Source organism: Acanthopagrus latus, chromosome 2, assembly GCF_904848185.1.
Source record: "Acanthopagrus latus isolate v.2019 chromosome 2, fAcaLat1.1, whole genome shotgun sequence".
Lineage (NCBI taxonomy): Eukaryota > Metazoa > Chordata > Actinopteri > Spariformes > Sparidae > Acanthopagrus > Acanthopagrus latus.
Window position 1 is genome coordinate 25,381,189 of NC_051040.1, and position 21,665 is coordinate 25,402,853.

The 21,665-nt window shown below is 42.5% G+C and overlaps 1 protein-coding gene across 1 annotated transcript in view; it reads left to right on the top strand.

The window, feature by feature from the left end:
- LOC119013047 (calsyntenin-2-like) overlaps positions 1 to 21,665 on the top strand; it is a 250,492-nt gene that overhangs the window by 124,734 nt on the left and 104,093 nt on the right. Inside the window, exon 3 of the mRNA XM_037087394.1 lies at positions 21,088 to 21,283. Coding sequence (XP_036943289.1) covers positions 21,088 to 21,283 — 196 coding nt within the window. The remainder of the gene's footprint in view (positions 1 to 21,087; positions 21,284 to 21,665) is intronic.

Genomic DNA, 21,665 nt, shown 5'->3' on the forward strand with positions numbered 1-21,665 from the left:
ACTAACCAACAAATGGACACAAGCAAATAAATAACTCCCTGGCGGAGGTAATAACTTCATCATTCGAGTAAACGGGGAAATCACTCACAAATTAAAATGGGACTGAACCAAGTGTCATGCTGTTGACAGCGGTCAATCCAAATGTGACATGATTATGTCTGAATCCAATATTTAATGTTAACTCAGGACCTCTTGAATATATTACTCCATAAATGTCATTAATCCAACAGAACCATATCAATCACTGCAGAGCTCGACGACTGAGCAGCTGAGATGTGATTATCAATAAAAGCTGATTGATATTGTCATTACCAAATCTTCATCATGGTTCTGACCTTACCTCACAGAAAACAATGAAGAAGTGTTAATTAACACCTAAAGCTAAATTGTTCTTTCTTAAATCACACCGACCACCTCCCCGAGGGAGAGACTCTGGCAGCTTTCCACTCCCAACTTCCAGCGTTGAATCCCATCTCTCTATTCACGTCGTCTGTTGGGGAACGAAACTGTCAATCCATTTACTTCTCTCTCCTCCTGTAGCTCTCTGTCTCTGCCAAGACAGAGACAGCTATTATCATGTTCCATCAGTGGTATCAAGGCTGAACACTGTGAGCAAAAAGTAGATTTCATTATTTAAACAGTCCTCGGGGAGGGTCAGGGATGTGATGGTGGCGACGGCAGTGAAACTTATGGTAATAGTGCTGGTGTGTGTGTGTGTGTGTGTGTGTGTGTGTGTGTGTGTGCAGGCAGAGGCGGAGTGATGCAGAGACATGATGTGCGTCACTGTGAGGCAGTGTGCCGTGAAATTATGCAAATGTCAGAAAAGAAAAAAAGGGTTTCCTCAATCAGATCTCTTGGAATTGGAATGTCATTTGTGTTGGGGAGCGTGTCCCACCATGTAAACATTTAAAAAGTCACACATGTATGTTTGCATAATAAGTATGTACTGTGTGCCCTTCAATTCAATATTTATTTGTCGTAATAAGGATTCATTGAGGAATTTATTGTGTCCACTATAGTGAATTTGCTTCGTCCCCTTCAGCAAAATAAAATTACTTTAGCCTCTGCAGCGACTGTCATCTGATCCAATTTAGAGTGATGAAATAAGCCTACTTGATATTGAGCCTGATCCTGGATAAAAAAAAAAAAAACAACCCTGGCATTTCACTCAAAATACACCAGGGAATTTGAGCAAGTCCGGATGGGATTTAGCACTAATACCCTCTGGACAGGGCCAGTGATTTTCTCTGAATATTAGACCTCTCTCAGGACAGCACCAGTTTTACCAGAGGGCAATGTGATGTTTAACTGAGGTGCAGCAGTGATTCTAGTCCCATGTGGATACATTTTATCGGGGAATTACACAGACCCTATGGGAATAATGATCTCCAGGCATGTCCCCTGTCTGTTCCAGTATGTTGTAGGCTATGTGACGCATAAGTGTATGCTATGGTGTGAGCAACTGGATTTTAGCTATACAATCTGCAGAGAGAACCTCCACAGTGTCCCCCTCAAGCTACTGCATATCTTATTTCCTATGCCTGAAACAGTATTTGAAAGTTTTTTTTCTTCACTTTTTGAAGTTTGTCCCGAGCAAACTGATCACAAAAAGAAGTAGAGTGCAACTCTGTACCGATCAAACCTCTGTCGAAACAGTTCCCTTTACCTCAGTCAACACCAATGCAGCCTGTAAATTTGTCCATTGCTTGACCATAATTTGATCTAGGATCCGCATCAAATTATAGACGTTCATAGATTCCAGCTACGCTGGAAATACTCCCTGCATCCGTACTCAGTAGTTAATGGACCCATCCTCCATCCAAATTTCAGGGTGAACTTGGCAGTTTTTGTGAAACTCTGCTGACAAACCAACCAACAAACAAAACAAAACAAAAAGAGTCTACCGTCACACCAGCAGCTCTGTTACAAATTTCAACCAACTGAACACCCCTCCTCTACGATAGCTGCGATGACTTTTCACCAAACCAGAGTTTGGTTTGTTCTTTCTGGGCTACTCATGCAGATAACGAACACAATAATTCTTTGTTTTTAGGTGATTATACAATAATGAAAGAGGAATATTAAGAATATTTTGTTCAATTTTTACCCCTACAGCCCCCCAACTTGACCTTTAAGGTAGATTCTAACACAGCATGCTAACAGACTAAGTGACAATGCTAACGTGGAGCTGTTTCAGCAGTCATGATAATTAGCAAAAGTACACATATCTACATTGATTATGTTGCGAACCACTGTTTTTATAACCAGAGTCATGCTGCTAATGCATCGGTAAAGACATATTCACAGACCGAAAATGTGATAAAAATCAGGAGTCTCAGCTGGTCTCCTTTTGCTCCACTTTCAGAAAGCTGATACCAATAAGATGATGCTGCAGGTAGAATTCCATGCCCCCCAAAAACAGGCTGTATATCCAAAATGGTGCAACATGGAGTATTGGCTAAAAATGGCAGCATGAAGCAAACACACTTTAGTTGTCAGAGGGAACTACAAAGCATAGCGGAGTGCCAGTCTATACACCTATCCAAACAAACAATCCTCAAATTCTACCCGTGTGGAATTCGCGCGTGTGCAACTCCAACTCCTGTCTGTTCAAAACGGCGAGGACATGCGTCTATTCCCAGAATGCCTCGCATCGTCGACAAACACACCCCATTACCCCTGTGTACACGTCTGAGCGAAAAGGCAGAGTGACAGGAATGAGAACTCAGAGTAGATGCTCTCACGTGTGAATATGCATGCTTACCTCCTCCTCTCCTCTCCACAAACACACACACACACACACCCCTGTCATACTCATACAGAACAAATGTGAAACTGATATTCAGCTTCTCCTGACAGGTATGCCTTGTATTTCACCGATTCCGCGCTGATGCACCACAGCGTTAAACCCCGTGTAGGAACATCTCTCGTGGTGAATCCCAGCCTTCCTTCCCTGAGCTTGTATACATGTATCATTCCCCACTCGGTACATGAGGAGGGATTATTCTCCTTTGTACGAGTTTGGCCTTGTCATGTGTGTGCTGGGTCGAGGCGGACGGCTTCCACGCGCGCCGAGCTCTGGATGTTCCGTGTCACTCCTCGCTGACATGCTGACATTTACCGCGCCACCGCCGCCTTTGTGCCGCTCTCATCGGCGTGACAGCGGACTTACAGATCGCCCAAAAAAATCCCAGAGCAGTATCAATTTGCTCAGCCAGCTCACAGTGAATGGCGGATAAGATGCACTCAAGTCGGACACATACACACGCACATGCAAGCACATGCAGATTTACAGAGAATTGCAGTGGAGTGTACAAGCAAGGGCGACAGAAACACACACACACACACACACAGAGTGAGCAAAAGATCCAACACTCAAATTGGCTGGTGTGATAATACCCTCAGAAGGGAAATGATTGAAAATTACTGAGGGTGACATTTGTGCAGACCGGCCCGTGATTTAAATCCCTGTGATTATATTATCTCGTCCAAAAGACAGATCTCAAGCCTGTGTTTATGACAACATGGCTGCCGCGAAGATGCATCAACATGCATGAAGCATCTCTCATTATCTTCTTCAGTATCGATCAGGCATCAAAAGAGCGTCCGACGAGCGCGCGGCTAAGACTTCATCCACTGTCCATCATCGGCTGTAGGCAGAGAGAATAATGCATTATTAATCTCTCCTTGATGGATGGGCTGTTGTTGTCATAAATAGTTTTGGGAGCCCCATGACTAACTTGAATAAATCAATGTTCAAACTTTTTGCTATTAATATTAATTTAGATGTTTTTCTTTTGGGATTATAGGGTGTGTTTCTCCGTTCATTTAACCGGAATTAATCTGACGTCAGTGCCAAGCTTTGACAGTATTTCACGTCACAACATTAATGCATGCTTGCCACAGTCGCCAGCCATGGCTGTGTTTTTCATTTACTCTTTACTTGTTTTTTGCCAGCCACCTGCGAGAGGCAATCACAGCTTTTATGACACAACCTCAGCCTTTTTCTTAGCTCACAGAATGGGTTGCAGAAAAATATCTTCCGGCCCTGAAATAGTGGTATTTCTCTGTTGCTTTTTTTTTTTTTTTTTTTTTTTTTTTTTTTAATGTACTTTATTGATTTTTGCTGAGATATTTACCTTTTCACCATTTCACAGTTATAGCTATTGCCAAATTTAATTGAGGGGTTTATTTCTACAATCACTTTACATAACGCGTGCGCACATTCTTTTGTTTTTTTTAATACATTGTACATAGCTCTCTGGTGCATGTGGCACTGTTTAATTCAAGAGGATGTTTCGAAACGTGAGATAATGTCAGGATGCATAATTACGTTTTAATTGAAGAGCAAATTAATAACACCGTTTCAGCCCGAGCACGCCCCCTTCAGTTGCGTGAATGCGTCCAAATCTGGACAGACGCTATCTTAATGCAATATCTTGATGCTCAGACAGGCTTCGGCAGGTGCTCAGGCAGAATGAGGGATGTGAACAGTGGAAGGAAATGTGTAAATTTGTCAACAGCGCTGTTATACTGTTGTACTCTCTAAACTACCAGCTTGCAGCTATAGAGACAGTATTTCTACCACGGTCCACACTTGTCAGGTTTGGCGGGTCCATATCCTGTGAACACATTTTCTAAATTGTGTTTTCAGGATAAATTAAGTTATGTTGTTTTTTAAAGGGACACTGTGGCGTTTTTGACCACCAGAGAGACAAAGCAGTGGTGGTCGAGCCAGTTACAAGAGTGAATGAAGAGGGAGGGCGCAGCGGCAGCGCAAACAAAGCAGTGAATCAGAAAACTGAGCACAAAAGCTAATAAAACGATCATCGGGGGGGGAAGATGTCCCGGTGCTGGATTTAGTGTGAACAGAGGAGAGGCACATGAAGGGGGTTATTTACAGCTTTGTTCATCATGCAGAAACCAATGTCACATCACGCGGGAAAAAACTTGTTGGAAAAGCTTAGAAAAAAGATAGGTTTTTGACTCTTAAACATTCACACTTTGACCAGAATGAACATTTTAACACATAAGGGACACTACTGGGAAGCTACAGGATGATACGAAAACCTCACAAACACAAGCAAGATAATGGGTCGGCACTTGAAACGGTATTCACAAAAGCTGAGCACACACTAATCCACATCCCACTGACACATATGCACGCTCTGTGGGAGGATAAAAGACCGCAGCCGATATTCTGCTATTCCATTGACTGACTGTCAGCAGCTGTAACATGCAAAGAAAACTCAGCAATGCAACAACAAAAGCATGGGAGAAAATGGCTGCTGGCAAACGAGTAAGTATGTAAAAGTATGTGAAAGATGCAGGATTCAAACTTTTCAGACTGGGGAAATGCTTTAAAGGTGTTTTTTTTGTTTGTTTGTTTTTTTCTCAAGATACACAGTGTGTTTTGGTGATTAATAACTAAAAGTGTGACTTATCTTTGTTTGTTGTGTATATCAGCTGGAAAATAGACAACCAACATAATTAATGAATACAGTTTTTGAATATATTGCATAATTGTTTTATATACATTGCAGCGATTATGTCCTTAAATGGGCGATTGACACTTGACTTTATCTCACTGAGTGATTTTATCTGCGTCTGTAGTGGCAGTGAGGTGCACAGGTCCCGTGGCTCAGCTACAGCCACGGCCCTCTCCAGAACAGCTGACAGCATCTATTCTGCAGTTAATGTGGCGTACTGAGGAGCTGCAGTAAAGATAATGTAAGGGTTGTAAAAAGTGCTGCCGCTAATTAGCTTGCTGGCAGAAATGCACCAGGTGAGCGGAGCTGGTTTGGAGATGGAGGAGAGACAGGCAGAACGACGGAAGAGATTTTAAAAGTGAGGGGAAGAGTAATGAGGTTGAAAAGACTCTGAAGGTTAAAAGTGTCGTCTGGCCCTTTGTCAAGGGATTGGGAGAGTGGAGAAAAGAAAAAAATATGCATCTGCCGCACAAGTATTGATCAGCTCCGATACAGTGTGACACTGGTCCTTTAATGACGTCCTTATAGTGCTCCATCAAGCCGGCAAGAGTCTGTCTCTGTGGTGAGGCTTGTCTTGCTTAAAAGTGTTATGGAAGAACTGTGAGTGGTTAATGGAAATGCATTATTGAAAGCAGGGCCCATACATCTGCCTGCTCTCAATTATCCTGCATTACGTCTGGGACCTATATACGTGTGTTTTTTAAATCTATTTTCATTCAAAGTTGCTTTCATCTTTTGACATACTCTGAAACAATTTCATCCAAATTTCATTTTCACATCCACCTGACCCATGTGTTCCACCTCGCTCACAAAAGGAGGTCAGTGTGTTAAATGTATACAGATTTTCCAGACTGGAGATAGAACATAAAGAGAGAACGTAGTTTGAATGTTTATGCCTGACCCCCAGTGCCTTTCACTACTCTACAGGATATATAAACTGTAACACTGGATAAGTCATTTTCAAGTGGAAATATACACTCCGCCACCCATCCACAGCCCCGCACTGTGTTTCCCTTTGGTATTACTGTTGCCGTTAGCAACATGGCTACTGCTGGCAGCCAGGGTAATGTCCAGATTTGAACAAAAAACCCTGATTTCAGTGCAGCAACTGCTGGTTTTATGGTTTTATTAATAATTACGAACATTCTCTTACTTACTGATCTAGTAGAAAGAATCATCTGAAGTCCTGGCGGTAAGGGGAAGCAACGAGGGAACGGACTTTGACACAACACTGGCGGTCTCCATTGAGTGAACGGCATCAGTTCGCTCTTGTTTTATCGCAGTGCCTATCTCTCTGCTTCTTTGTCTTCTTCACCTCCTCTGTTTGCTGTTTCTTTTACAGTGTACAGTGTTTCCACAATTATTCCAGTTGTTACACCATCTCCTGATGAGATTCGCTGGGTAAAACAATACCTTTTCCTGTTTTGGTCACCTAATTGCATTTTCTGACATAAGAATCAACCTTGTTGCAGACCAAATGGCAAAGGGTCTGCTGCAAGGGTTATAGGGGAAAAAAAAAAGATGTTTTTTTTCTACAACCCACAGCCAAATGTGTTCTTATAATATCTAATCATGTTGGATAATGTAAATCTTAGTCAGCAGGCTTTATTTTAAAAGTCTTACCAAACATTGCACAGGAATTATTGCTAACTCCCTACTCCGGCAAAACTTATGCTACAGGGATAAGAAGCTGCCGTATTTGACCAGATTGGACTGAGACCATGTTGAATGTAATGATGCATATGGTACGCTGCATATACATTAAGGGAAACTGAAAACTGAAAATAGCCCATTAGGTTCACTTTGCTGTTTGTAATAACTGCTTCTTATCCTGGCTTCATGAAAGCATATTGACCTACATTAATGCAAAAAATAAAAAAAGTCAATATGTGGTGTTATCTTGCTTTTTTTGATTGCAGGTGAACACCTAATTTCATTCCAGTAATTAGATGTTTTAAATATTTAACCCTAACCCTAACCCTTTCATTATAGAAATGACCTAATGGCCTAATGGTTAATTAACCACCTCATTGGGCTAGTTTTTATATATATATATATATATATATATATATATATATATATATATATATATATATATATATATATATATATATATATAGTAAGGACTTAATGGACTTCTCAATGCTGAAAGTTTGAAATTTCCCTCTTTGATAGGTGATTATTACACAAAGAACCAGGTGTGATCATACTGTGAATGATGAGTAACTGTAAATTCTAGTTCATAGAAAAGTAACTCTGTTGACACACTATTACAACAGGTAGAGCATGTGGTAAATATGAGCAGCAGGAGAGAAACTCCTGCCAGATCCACTTGGTGGCAATTCTGTAAGCACTGCATTAGTCAACATTATGGTATATAGAGACAAACCTCAATATTTGAATTATTCATTTAGACAAATTGTATCTGTGTGGCTAGAATAGATATTTTGCATGCAAGCTACTTTTTCAACGCCCTGGCCCCCTGGCAATGGTAATGAACCTTCCTTTAAAGTGGAGCAGCAGCATGAGAGGTGACCCAGTGGAAAATGTGACCCCTGATCTATCAAGAGAAAGTGTTTTTAATCACAAATCAGTCAAAAGCTGTAAGGGAAAAAGGCCCTCTTTGTGTTGCCACGTTTAATCACTTTTCACTCACAGTGACTGTGCTTTGAATAGCAGGAGAGTATAGTCTGACTTCCATGTCCCACGGGCCTTCATTGAGCGATCCAACTAGGTTCCACAGCCAAGGATCAGAAGAAAGAAAGCAGACAAGAAAGAGAGTGATAGATGACTAATTTGGGAGTGAGGTGGAAACAGAGAACACATTTAGCTTTGACGTAATAAATCAATGTAAAACGGCAGCCCTAACAAGTCTTCATTGTGATTCTATGCTACATCCAAAATGCATTAGAAGAGGTTCAGGAACTTGTTTTCAGAAAATGATGCAGTTACTGGTGACAGATGTGTCTCAACTTCTACCATGGTGCTTTTTTTTTTTTTTTTTTCTTCTTTTTTTCCAAAGACTAAGTCTGTTTTGATGGTCCACTTTTAAATGTGTGGTTCTAGGAGGGATAGCAGCATATCAAACTGGACCACTGACATCATGAAATACACCTGGAAGCGATCAAAACACACCCTGCTTTTGTCTTATATGTAGAAAAACAAATGACCAGGTTTTAAAAGGGCCTTTATGTAAGGCCATCCTATTAGCATTTCATGAAGTTTAAAGAAAATGCAGTTTGAGACTGCGTTTTAACATTTGTAAACCTGAAACCACTGGATAATTTTGGGAGACCTTGAGCCAATTTCGGGCTGTGTTTTTTGTCCACCATAGCAGCTATATGCTTAAACCTCACCAGTCAATTTCCAGCCATGTTTGTGGTGGCAATACCAGAAACTTCAACCAGAAGTCTGGACATCTCCAGCCTCCAAAACATGTATTTCAAAGTGAAACTTTCACCAAAATGCAACCTAGGCTTGTTTTTGTTTGTTTTGTTTTAATTTAAATGAGTCAGACCTTCTTGTAAAAGCATAATTACAATGAAAGAGGCACTTTTAAGATTGACCGTATTTTTGTTTTAGGCTCAAACTCATTTGCAATGGGAGTGCATGGGGCACTTGTACAATAGCATCAAAATCACTTTTTTAAAAACACTAAGAAGGCTCGACACAACATGAAACTTTGCGCGTAGTATCACCAGGGTTTCTACACATAGCTCAACTGAACCACATACACTCTACCTAGGGATGTCGATCCCTGAGTATGACAACGGCTAGAGGAGGAACCTACTGCTAACGTGAGTGGTTCAAAAACTCTCTTTTTAGCAAACTCTGTGTACACGAACAATGTTCTCTATGCTCATGTTCATGTGTAGAGATGGTGGACTTATCTTTGATTTACGTTGCCAAAATGCATTCTGCTGCCTGGGTTGAAAATGTTGAGATGAGGCAGCGTATAGGTATGTGATCGTTAAACACTGTTCTGTTGACCAGGACATTGGGCTCATAAATACTCTAGTCCAGCTACCTACATTGGATGTGTCTTTTTATTTTAGCATATCTGGTTAAATAAGAGATAAATATGACTTCTTAACACGATACATTGCTGCATATCTCCAGCAAGGTCAGGAGGAGAAAGCGGTATGAAGGGCAAATGAAGGAATGGAGAAACGCAGCACCGTGGACAAATGGCATGGATGACAGTCACTTAATAAGAAGCTGAATTTGAGAAATGACGGCGGGCGAACGACAGGAATAAATGAGAGAGCGAACGAGAGGAATAAATGATAGCAGGGATAGAGCTGTTCTCCCGCTCATATTGACCAGCCAATTGCCGAGTGTGTTAGGCAAGTGCAGGTTTTCAGGGGTGGAAGGCAGCAATGACAACACAAACCGTAGAATAGAGAGCACAGACAGACAGACAGACAGACAGACACACACACACACACACACACACACACACACACACACACACACACACACACACACACACACACACATTTTTTCTCAGAAAAGGAGACAGGTGTAGCAACAGTGAGAGGCCAAATCAGCCGAGCTTTTATCAATGTTTCCACCTTGATCGCTCCCTCCTTCTCTCTCTTTACAGCACACACACACACACACACACACACACACTCACACACACACACACACACACACACACACACACACACACACACACACACACACAGCAGTGGAAAAACAAGTGTAGATGGAGAGAAATGGAGTCTATGGGGCATTTTTTGTGCTGTGTATTGTTGTGCCTGTAATCTCTTACCTTTTCGTTCTCACCTGCTCCAACGCTTCCACCCACACACACACATTTTTGGCAGAGGCTGCCCTACCTTCACACTCCTAGGTCCCTGGCCCAATTTGAACAGTATCAGTGAGCGATGGTGGCCCACTGGTGCCAGGAGACCTGGGTGGAAAAAGTCAAGTCATTTTTCACAACTTGCCGTAAAGCAAACTTCTCTCCAATGAGAGTTTGAAAAAGAAAATTCTCCTCGAAGCATTTTTATTCTGAGTTTGGAGAAACAAAAATGGCTTTGTCCTTAACTGAAAAGCACTGGGAAAGCATCCCGAGATTTTACTGGATGAAACACATGCTGCAAAGTCAATATACGATTAACCTAAAATGTCAGTATGGGCCTGATTTAAAGAAGATCTTTAAATGGCTTGGCTTGTGGCCAATGTAATTTGACAAGAGCATATAAACGGGTGCATGGTAGATTTCACATATTAGGATCATTCAGAACAAGTCTGAGAGAATAGTCCTGATGACACCATCATCTTTTTACTGGGCTGGAAGGTTCCTTGATAAAAACTTTGGGTCTGAAGTTTGAATGATATTTACTAGGTGGAGTTAAAACACTGAAATGACATCAGTTATAATAACAACCACTTGGTTTAGTTTCATGAGCAATCATGGTCATGGTTAATTGGCTGGTGGTATGAAATGGGTCCCCTGTTTTGGCCACAGCTGAATCTGTTTGATTCCATTGTAACTGATAAAGAGCTAGTTTGGCTGTTAGAGAAGGCGTTGACATTGTAAGTGTTTGTTCTCTACGGTGGCAGCCATGAGGATATGTCATCCATCACATCTGTATTTCTGTTTCAGCTCACTGCCATGAATGCAAAGACTTCTCGGTCTGAAGTATTGTCAGGAATAAGAGCAGAATAATCTTCCGTGAGTCCTCTTACGGGACGTCCCACAGACAACAGAACGATATTTTCTCTGCGGCTGTTCTCAGACATACTGTACACTCGCTGTCTCACTATATTCTCTCCCTCCTCCCTGTCCCCTGTATCCGTCCTCCCCCCTGAAGGTAAACACTGCCAGCAGCGGCAGACGAAGTGTCACCTGAGGCCACCATCTTCCACGATCGCAGCAGCCGCTCCACGGCGAGCTCATCCATCCCACACTCTCTCTGCGCCATCAGCCTAATGCACTCATTACCACAGACTCCACTATAAAGGATGGGTTCCTGTTTCATTGACACTATGGCTGCATGAGCTCTTAAACAGGGTGATGTAACTGATAGCAATTTACATATAAAATAGACCAGAGATACAGGTGTTGTGTTGAGGCAGCATAAATATTGTGATCTTGTTTTCTTTTTTAAACCACCTAGTATAATAGAGCATGAATAAGATTAGCAGACATTATATGCTTCGGTCAGTGGAGACACGCATAATTCACGCATATATTGTTGTATGACAGCTGTATATTTAGTATTTGTAAAGTACTCTCTGCTAACCCCATTTTCTATAGCATTTACAAAAATCAAAACACAACTCAGCACCCATCTTCGCCTCTGATTTCAGCTCTGAATGCAAAAAAACAAAGCCTGATGCCTTTGCGTTGGCCTTGGTCCAGGCTTTGTTGAATCGCGAGCAGAGAGGAGCCGGCTGAGTGGAGCCATATCCATTGTGTGTTTGGAGCCGAGCCTGCAGCACTCAGTGGTGATGATGGTGAACAGCTGGGCTCGGCTGCCGGAGCCGCCGGCGTGCGATGAGATGATCGATGGCTTAATGGCAGGATTTCAGCCCGTGCTTGGGCAGTGTGGCACTACATAATGTGGAGCGGGGATAATTATTTCATCTCAGAGATCTGGAACTGAGAATTTTTTAATTTTCCAGTGGGCCCTGTGGAGGGCAGTGGGTGATGCCTGGTGGTAAGAATAGAATGCATAATATTACGTGGAGCGTTTAGGGATCTTTTTAAAAAGAATGGATTTATTACTATGCCCACTAATCCTTGGACTGGCCATTCTCTGGCTGAGGTCTTTTTCATGCTGTGAAAAAAAAATTTTTGATACCATCTGATTGAGTCTTCATCTTTAAATGAAGAGATTCAGTTGCCCTCATTGTCTTTAACATAAAAGGTTGTATATCAAAGGGGATTAAAAATGTGGTGCCCAGATTAATAGCTTCTGTTGTTCTGCTGTTCGACCAGACAAAGCGGCTTCTTTCCTCAGGCTTTGAGACCCGTCAATCATCCTCAGCACTTTGCAATACTTTGCAAAGACTGTTTTGTAAACAGTTCAAAGTCACATAATAATAATATAATAATATTAATAATAAAAATATTAATGATATTAATAATAATAATAATAATAATACACTTCATCACTTCGCACTTTTTAAAAACACGGTGTACAAAGTGCTTTGAACCCCTACCTGAAACCCTGTCAGGCTTGGTACTGGTTGGGCCGACCTGCTCAGGTTTGCCCCTTCTGTTCTTGTTTATCCCAGTCATTTAGGTTTACAGAAATCAGCCAAAACCGTTAAGGGAAGAGGGTCACTCATTGTTCGACACAGTCTCAATCTAAACTTGTGCTTGAACCAGACCAAATCTTAACCAAAGTGTGGTTGCACCACAGACTGATTTACTTACATTAACAGTGCAGCAATAAAGGCTTAGCAAAGGTTCAACAATGACCTATGTACATTAGTTATACTCACATTGACACTCAAAAATGATCCTAGCATTCTGTAAACTGTTCACAAGTTTATTATAAGAGTTTATAAATGTTTTATAATCCAACATCTATAATCCAACAAAAGTGTTGCATATGATGCTACCGGTTGTTAATGGTAGCATCATAAACACTATTGTGCTCATTAGTACATGATAATATTAATAAGCATCTGATGAAAACTTCTAAGGGCCGTATTACTTATCAACTAATGTGTGTTAAAAAAACATCAATATGAAGCAATAACCAAAGTATATTACACAGGCTTCTCATAATCCATAATATGAGCATCATTAGAGTATATAAAGTAGCTATGACATTCATGAAGTAGTGGGCCAGTAAAGCCCCATTAAAAATTCCACATGATATCGGATTTAACAAATGAAGATGACTGGATGTGCTGTAATTACTGTTCTAAACTGGTACCAGATCTTTTTTTTAATTTCTCTTTCAACCAAAGGGATATGGACTAGGTTGTATTTCTTCAAAAGAAAAAGCCTCTCAATCAAATACATCAATACACAAAATCTGTACATCCCGCTGTGCGGCTTCTGTTATATTTGTTCTGCTCTGTTGACCTAAGATCTAATGAACCTTATCCATGGTCAAAGAGAGTGTCAGCGAGGCGCTGGTCTTTCTTTCATCGTGCAGCTCAGCTGGCAGAAAGCGTCCTCAGGGGCATTAATGGGGGTCATAAACTCTGATACGGATATTTAAACACATTGAACTCTAACTGGCCTTGCTCAGACAAGGACACATGCTCTCCCCAGAGGCCATTTCCATGAACAGAATTGGAAAATAGAAACTATTGATTCCTTGCTGCGTTTTATACAATTGCTTTGATAGTGTTTTATTAATGTTTAAAAGTTATTTTCCCCTCTTGGTTTATTTCTTTCCCTGATCTTATTTGGAAGCCAAAACAAAGAAACTGTCATATTTTCAATTTAGTTCTGTGTGTGACAAAGAGGAAAGAGTTGCTTGTATTTTTGGAGAGCTCAGGGAGAGAGTTATCAGGATCAGACTGAAAGTATAATTGTACTAAATCTAAATGTAATCCAGCAACAATGTGCAAAATAATGAAGGGAAAAATATGTAATCCAGGATTAGATTTACTGTAAATGGCCTAAATCCAGTTGTTGTGCACAGTGGACTTTTCAGTGGTGACAGACAACAACAATGTGGCCTTATAGTATTAGAAATTACATAAAAAATATCTGACAGAGTGCTGTAAAGACACCGCAAAAAGGCTATAAATAGTGAGAATAAGCTGTGACTGTGCTCAAATGTGAGAGTAATTCAATACCAGAAGTCCTTGTCTTGCGTTAGGTAATTTGCTCACAAAGAGCCCTTTATGGACACAGTTTCAAATGTCAGCCTTGTCCTACATGTTCTGAAATTAACAAGAAATTGAAAGTCAGTCTTTTCGGCACAAATACACACAGCCCATATGTCAGTGTTGTGAAATTTGATTCTTTCTGGTCGTCATCGGCTGAAAAGCTTGAGTCGATTGTTTCTGAGTAGACATAACCATCAAGTAGCCGACTGATTAAATGAGGTGTTAGCGTTTATTGTAATAGTCTAGCTGGTGCTGCACTGAATGCCAGGTTGTTATTGATAGTTTGATGCTTGCACAGCACTGCGTTGGCTCTGTTCCAAGTCGAGGCTGAAGTAATTGACACATCGCCCGCTGGGGTTTGTGATTAACTTTATTGACATATAGGGGGAGGTGAGTGTATGGCGTAGCGCGCAGTTGGCAGAGCTAACAGGCCTTTCAAGCTGCTAAGACAAAATAGCATTGATGTTTTCAGGACTGCCTGTCCAGGGAAGCGCCTGGAGAGGGAAGATTTAGAGGCATGGGCATGTTGATTCAGTCTAAAAGCCACCGCAAGCATTGTTCCTCTGCGTCACAGTTACTCTAATTCACCTTGTTTTATGATGTTACCCACTGTTACCAACATATGATGCACTTTCTGAAGAAAAACAAGCGTGGAAACAAGAGAAATAATCTCCACAGCAGACTATCGCTTTCCTGTGTTAAAGGGGGAACCAAGATCAGTTTTGTCAAAGGCAGTACTACTCAGCCTCTGGACAGTAGTCCCCGACAGCTGAGAAAACTACCCCTGATGATGTGACCTGGGTTAGCTATGCTCTGGAAAAAGAAATCATGACAGAAAACCTATCAAAGAAACACTAATGGCTTTTTGGAAATACACAAATGTTCAGGACTTAAAGTCACAGTGAAACAATAGCTCAAGTGTCAGGCTTTTGCAAAGTGACTGTATTTCCTAGCACAGCTGAACATTTGGAATGGGCTTAGATACGAGAAGTACTTGATAAAATCCTTCAAATGTGCCCCAGAAGAAGCTGCAATCTGCCTCCAGTGATGTCACTCAGTCGCTAAGTTGCATTGTGGAAGAAGAATGTATGGAATAAAAAAGGCGATGTCAATATCTTGCCCAAGTCCACTGTCATGTCAACTGCAGGGGCAAGGAGTTGAACCACCAACCTTACATTTGCTGGCAGTTTAGGAGGTCCGTTTTCCAAGAGTTAAAAGGAAACAGACAGAAAAAAAAGAGCCCAAACAGCACAACAAATTAAGGGGACAAGCAATGAATGGTCCAATACATGCTATGGATTGTGGAAAATTACTGTTTCAAGTCCCCCGTGAGCTGTTTGCAGGAAGCCAATAATTTCTAGCAGCACCCCTGAGCCCACCTAATGCTTTCTTGAAATGAGAGTTTGATTGACAGGATCAGTCCGCCACCCTTCACTCTGGCACCGCTCACACATACACAAACAGAGGGCGGGTGTTCGCTCTGTAAGAAGGCAGTGGGAGCCTTTAATGTAATTAACAGCAAGGAGATTGGGGGGTGGGGGTGGGCAGCCACAAGTCCACTCCCCCACACGACACTCACACACAACGACACCCTAAACCCCTGTTGAGAAAGTGTGTCTTTAATTAAAAATCCCCCAGCCGACACACACACACACACACACACACACACACACACACACACTGGTACACAAACACCACTTCAGGTTTCACGCACTCCAGTCAGAACATGCAGGCTTGATTAGTATTAATCCTTATCTCCGGAATGGACAGCTTCTCAATTGTGTTTTTTTTTTTTTTTTTTCCGCGGCTGGCTAATTTCATGAAGAGCATAATTACAGCATTTTCAATTTCGGCCCTCTGCAGAGTTATGAGGCTGACAGTCTATCTCCACACTGCAGCTGAGAGGGTTTGCGGGTGTGCGAGTGCCAGTGTGTATCCATGTATCCCTGAGTGTTCGCAGTGGTGTGATTGTGTTTTTTCTGACTAAAACGAGGGGGAGAATTAGCGGGTTATGCGGGTGACTAATACAAGAGATAATTATATGCCAAATCCAAATTGGAAAAAAAAACAACAAAAAAACAGCCGAAATCATGACAACTGTGTAAACAACATAGTAGGCAGCAACTTTTGTGCAAACAGGGTTGATTTGCCAAAAAACGGCAAGTGAAAATATTAAGATAATGTGGGTGCAAATACCACAGTGCCAGCAAAGCGACGCCTGGTCCAGAATGTGTTCAGTGACAGTGTGATATCCAGTAATCTGATTTACTTACTGTCTGTGTGCTGTGTGTTCCAACAGTAGGAGGATGAAAGGCATGTCAGCTCTGATTAAAGCTGCCGACTGGCACAGTTTGAGTAAATGCGAGTGTGTGTGTGTGTGTGTGTGTGTGTGTGTGTGTGTGTGTGTGTGTGTGTGTGTGTGTGTGTGTGTTTGTGCCTGTGCTTTGGTCACTCTCCAGTAGGGAGATCGGAGCTGCCCTAAGGCGGCGGTGGCCATCGTCCCATCCTTCCTTTCATCTCCCCTCATATCGGTCCCTGCCTCCTCTTCCTCTCAGCAGTGCGACTGTTTCCTGCCTGATATCTCCCCTCTTGCCTCTCACTCAGATGCTCAGTAAACAGCTGCCATGCATATCTATGCACTTATGTGTGAGAGCGCCTTTTCAGCAAAAGCAGCTTGTGTGTATATTCGGATGCAGGAGGCTCATCAGCGATGCTCTGTCAGCTTTGATAATAACTCGGGGGCCCCGAGGCGCTGTGGCCCCTGATACTTTGTCACACTCCTCCAGCTCTGCAAACACGGGCCACCGTTGCCAGTAAAGCGTCTCTGCCTTCACTGATAATGAGCTCTGTGTCCTCAAAGATAGTCCGCTGTGGACGGGTGCCAGATTCCCCCGAGGTGTTGAGCACTGCCCGACTTCTGACACCAGCAGGACAGCAGCTTAGGTCCTGAGCACACAGTCCCGCTGACTAATAGACAGTCATTAATTTGGACTTGATTAAATGAAAATGTAATGATGCCCGAAGGGAGAGTTAGTAATCACAGCAGCAGAGAGTAAGGCAGAGGAAAGAATGAGACAAATAGAGGGTGCTTAAAAAGTCAAGTAAGTTTGTATCAAAGTTTTACTGTGCCAGTGTGTAAAGTGTGGAGATTAAACATGTTTTTTTTACCCTATATGGAGTGCTGAAGATCATAAAAACAATCCATTATGCCAAATTACCAAACACTGATGACAACGCAGCAAACAGACTAATAAGGAAATAGCACTGCGGCGTCCATATCCATTAGTTTGCATCCATTAGTTTTAAATGGCACCCCTTCAAGAAGACAGAGTTCCTTCTGACCATAAATCTACCTCTTAAAAGCCTAATGTGACGCGGAGACACATATTTAGCTAACAGTTTAGCGCAGTAATTAGCGTTTGCGAGCTCTCTGCCAAGTGCCAGCCGCCCAACATCTGTTCCTCCGCTGCCGCCGGGGCCCCGGTGCACCCACCCCCGTCCCTCCCTCCTCCACCAACCGTCTTTGCCTCTCAGCGGGTGGCGGAACACTTCAATCAGGTCTGGAGTGAAGTGATAGGCGAATGTATGAAGAGGGGAGAAAAAAAAAAATTAAAAAAGCGACAGTTCTGGTGTCCCCCGGAACTGTTTGAGTGTTCGTTTGAGTCTTAAAAGGGGGAGGTCCTCCTCCTGCGGTCACCTTGACCCATCTCCCCACGCTCCCGGCTACAATTAAATCAGGACGAGCATGTCGGGCCACCCAGCCTCCGCTGTGGGCGTGTGCCATCAGCATATCCTCAGCATATTCTCCCTGATGGGAAGCTTCTGCACTTGCCTGTGTATATTGGATTTATTTCTCGCTCCAGCGGTGATGGATTTTCCATTTGCCTGTTCTGTACGGTGGTGCACCATTGAGAGAAGCAGCACATCAAGACTGTTGCATCTTCTGTCACTCCCCGTCGCACACCGTTTGCTCAATGCCATTTCAGGATTTCGCTCTCCCCGGCAGGCCATGCTTCTCCATATTGTGGGGGCCCATTTAACTCTGATAAGTCATTGTTCAGGCAATGCAGGGGGGGCTGGGGGGCGGGGGGGTCTTTAGAGCGTGCAGACAGTGTCGACAACCCCCTCCCTACTCTCTCATATTCTGTTCTCCTTTTCCCTTTTTCTGCTCTTTCTTTATCATTTTGCCTATAGCGCCTCTGTGGGCAAATTGTCGTCTCAGAGCCCCTGCCCCAACAGGAAGGGAGGGCGAGGGGTGCGGTGGGGTGGAGGGGATTATGACAGGAAACAGGATGAAAGGGGAGAGAACGGGGAAGGTGGGAGAAAATAAAGTTGCTCTTATCAGAACTTGCCAGGAGCAATGCGCACACAAGACTGTTCGGGAATCCAATTTAGTCTTTGCTGTTAGTTTAAGTGATATCAGTGCAATTAGCTGTCACAGGTCAGAGTGTGAGCAGGGCGTGTTAAGTGATTTCCTGAAATCCCACCGATGGAAGCATGAGGGGACATCAAGTCACTGAGAATTTAAAAAAAAAAAAAAAAAAAAAAAAATGCAAGAAGGAGGAAAAAACTTCCCTTGCCTACTCCACAAATGGACCGCTTCTTCATACATCCTGCTAATAAATGTCAACTGCCTCTTGGCTCTTTTGTTTTGCTCTTGTCAGCAGCTCACTCTGGATTTAAATGGATTTTCTTCCTCTATATCTCTCCACAAGGGTGACTTTGAGGCGTCATAGTTTTATTTGCGCCTTGTGTAACTCAATTGTGCTGTATGTTTTTTTTTGGAAGAGTGTCTACATATTGGGGGTTGGGGGGGGGGACAGCAGGAATGTCCTTGATACCATTTCACAAGAGCAATTACACTGAGGGTGCATCAGTGGGAAGTTGATCTATTTATAAAACCCCAGTGTAATTTTCTGCTGCTGTCTTTTAGATCATGCCTTTTATTCTCACTAGTACACAGCCCAGTCTCCACAACCTGCAGATACATAACAGGACTTCCAACAAGTCCAACTTTGCATGCAGATTCGCCAGTCTTTTCCCATTAACTTCCGATTCGTCAAATATGCTAACTTGGTCATTAGCCATAAGCCTCAAAATGATGTGCCGCTAACACCTCTAGCATCAGTTTTGCACACAAAGGGCTCTTTGGCATCTGATTAGACTTTCAAAATAAAACTTGCTGAAAGTTTGATGGGGTTTAGGCACAACATCTAAGGAAAAGATCATGCTTTCGGTGAAAACGTCAAGATTTACTGAAGTCATGTCACACATCACCTGAAGTATCAAGGTGTGATGCTAGTGGAGTAACTTAAGTGTCAAACTGAGAAGCGTAAGGCCGTTGCTCTTAGACGTCTGCTACAAATGCCGTCCTCTGACAGGTGATGTAGTGTAAAGAGCAACAGAGTCTAAGCAGCGTGGAAGTCGGGGCTGATGGAAGTGACAAACAACTTTCCCCAACCAACTGGTGTTCGTGTCCCACGTGAAAGCAAAAAGTTGACATTGTCCTGTTTTTCGATTTGCTAAACCTAACCAAACTGCAACTGTTTCACAGCATTAACCATCTGTTTATTTTAGCTACCATGACGACGATGGATCTGCTCTCAGGAGTTAATGGGTTGGCAAAATGCCTGCATGCAAAATTGAACTTATGTACTGCTCTGTATCTGTAAATGAGACCGAGGTGTTACATATTTAAACCCAATGTGGGAGTAAAAATTACCCAAGGTGACTGAATAGGAGGAAAACTCTGTGGAAGCAGGTTTATGCCAGCCCAGCTCTCCTGCAGCATATATAAGCCTGTGAATGGAATCAGTTCTGAAGCTTCCCTTGACTAAGCAGTATTCCAGAGGTGATAGATCTTTACAACTTAAAGCCGTTAGGTCAACTTCCAGGACTGCCAGGGAACATTACTAAGAGAGGAGATGTTGGGGAACAAGCTTTTCTCTTTTCCAAATATGGACATTTGCTGTGTCCTTCGTAGGCTTGCAGACACAACGGAAGGCATCAGCCAAAAGGTCTGAGATTCTTTGTTAAAAAAAGATTAACGCAAACACAAGGCAGCTTGTTGATTCAAGGGTGAGAGAGCAGTGATTAATTCAATATATTCCCTGAGCAAGTTAGCACACCAAGCTTAACGCACACTTATAAAAGCTGCCTTAATGGGGCACACAACAGGTTAAAAGGTTTTGCTTTTGTATTCATTATTTCTATCAATGGATATAACCATGAAACCTCCCCTGCTCATGAATAACGTTAAGGCAATTGTGTTTTGTCTCATGAGTTTCTAAGATGTTGTGTTTAAATATGCAAATGAGGCATTATCTAGTTTGAAATGCACTTATTGGCATGAGTTTCAAGGAAAGACGTCTGAACTGTTTCAGTCTGTTGACACGTCAAGGTCAATTTTTTTTTTTTTTTTTTTTTACTGAGGAAACAAACAACATCTCTCTCAACTTGTATTACTTTTTTATTATCTGAATCTTTTTGTACTTCAGAAAATTCTCTCCATAGCCATGAAAAATACATCCTCACCATGTTTTTTTGGGAAACACGGTAATAAATCAGGATATAAATGACTGCAATCAAACATGTAATGGAAGCAAAATAGCCCAAAATCTCAAAACAGTGTGGCTACTGTTTCACAGACCTACTGTCATCTTACACACACGCTCACACACACTTTATTCGCCGCCTGTATTCCGCCTGACTGACTGTGACTAACACCGACGTCCTCTCCTTCCTCCTCCCCTCCCTCCCTCCCTCCCTTCTTCCTGGTCTCTAGGGGAGATCTGTGCGTTCAACATCCACGGGCTGGAGGCGCCGTTCGAAGCAGTGGTGCTGAACGGTACGTCTGGCGAGGGTCAGCTGAGGGCCCGTGGCCTGGTGGACTGCGAGCTGCAGAAGGAATACACCTTCATCATTCAGGCTCACGACTGTGGCTCGGGCCCCGGGGGCACGGAGGGCAAAAAGTCCCACAAGTAAGTAAGACAGACAGCAGCAACACCAACATGGGGCTCTGCTCTGAAAGTCTGACAGAATATACAAGTGCATGCACGGTACATATTGTTCGTATAGCCACAATTCACACAACCGCTGCAAAGAATGGGATTTTTCTGGGTCTGACTTCATGCTTTGTATACTGGCCTGGCTGGCTCGAACAAAGTCACTGGAAAGGAAGTACCACTCAGGACAAGGGAACAGACAATTACTTAAACAAGATTTTACATAATTCATGTCCAAATGCTCTGGCTAAATTATGCACAAGTACAGGCACTTATTGTAATATTCATCATTCATTTAGACAACAGCTTAAGCCCAGTCAATAACCAGGTGCCAGAAAAGCAGTGGTGGTTGAGGAAA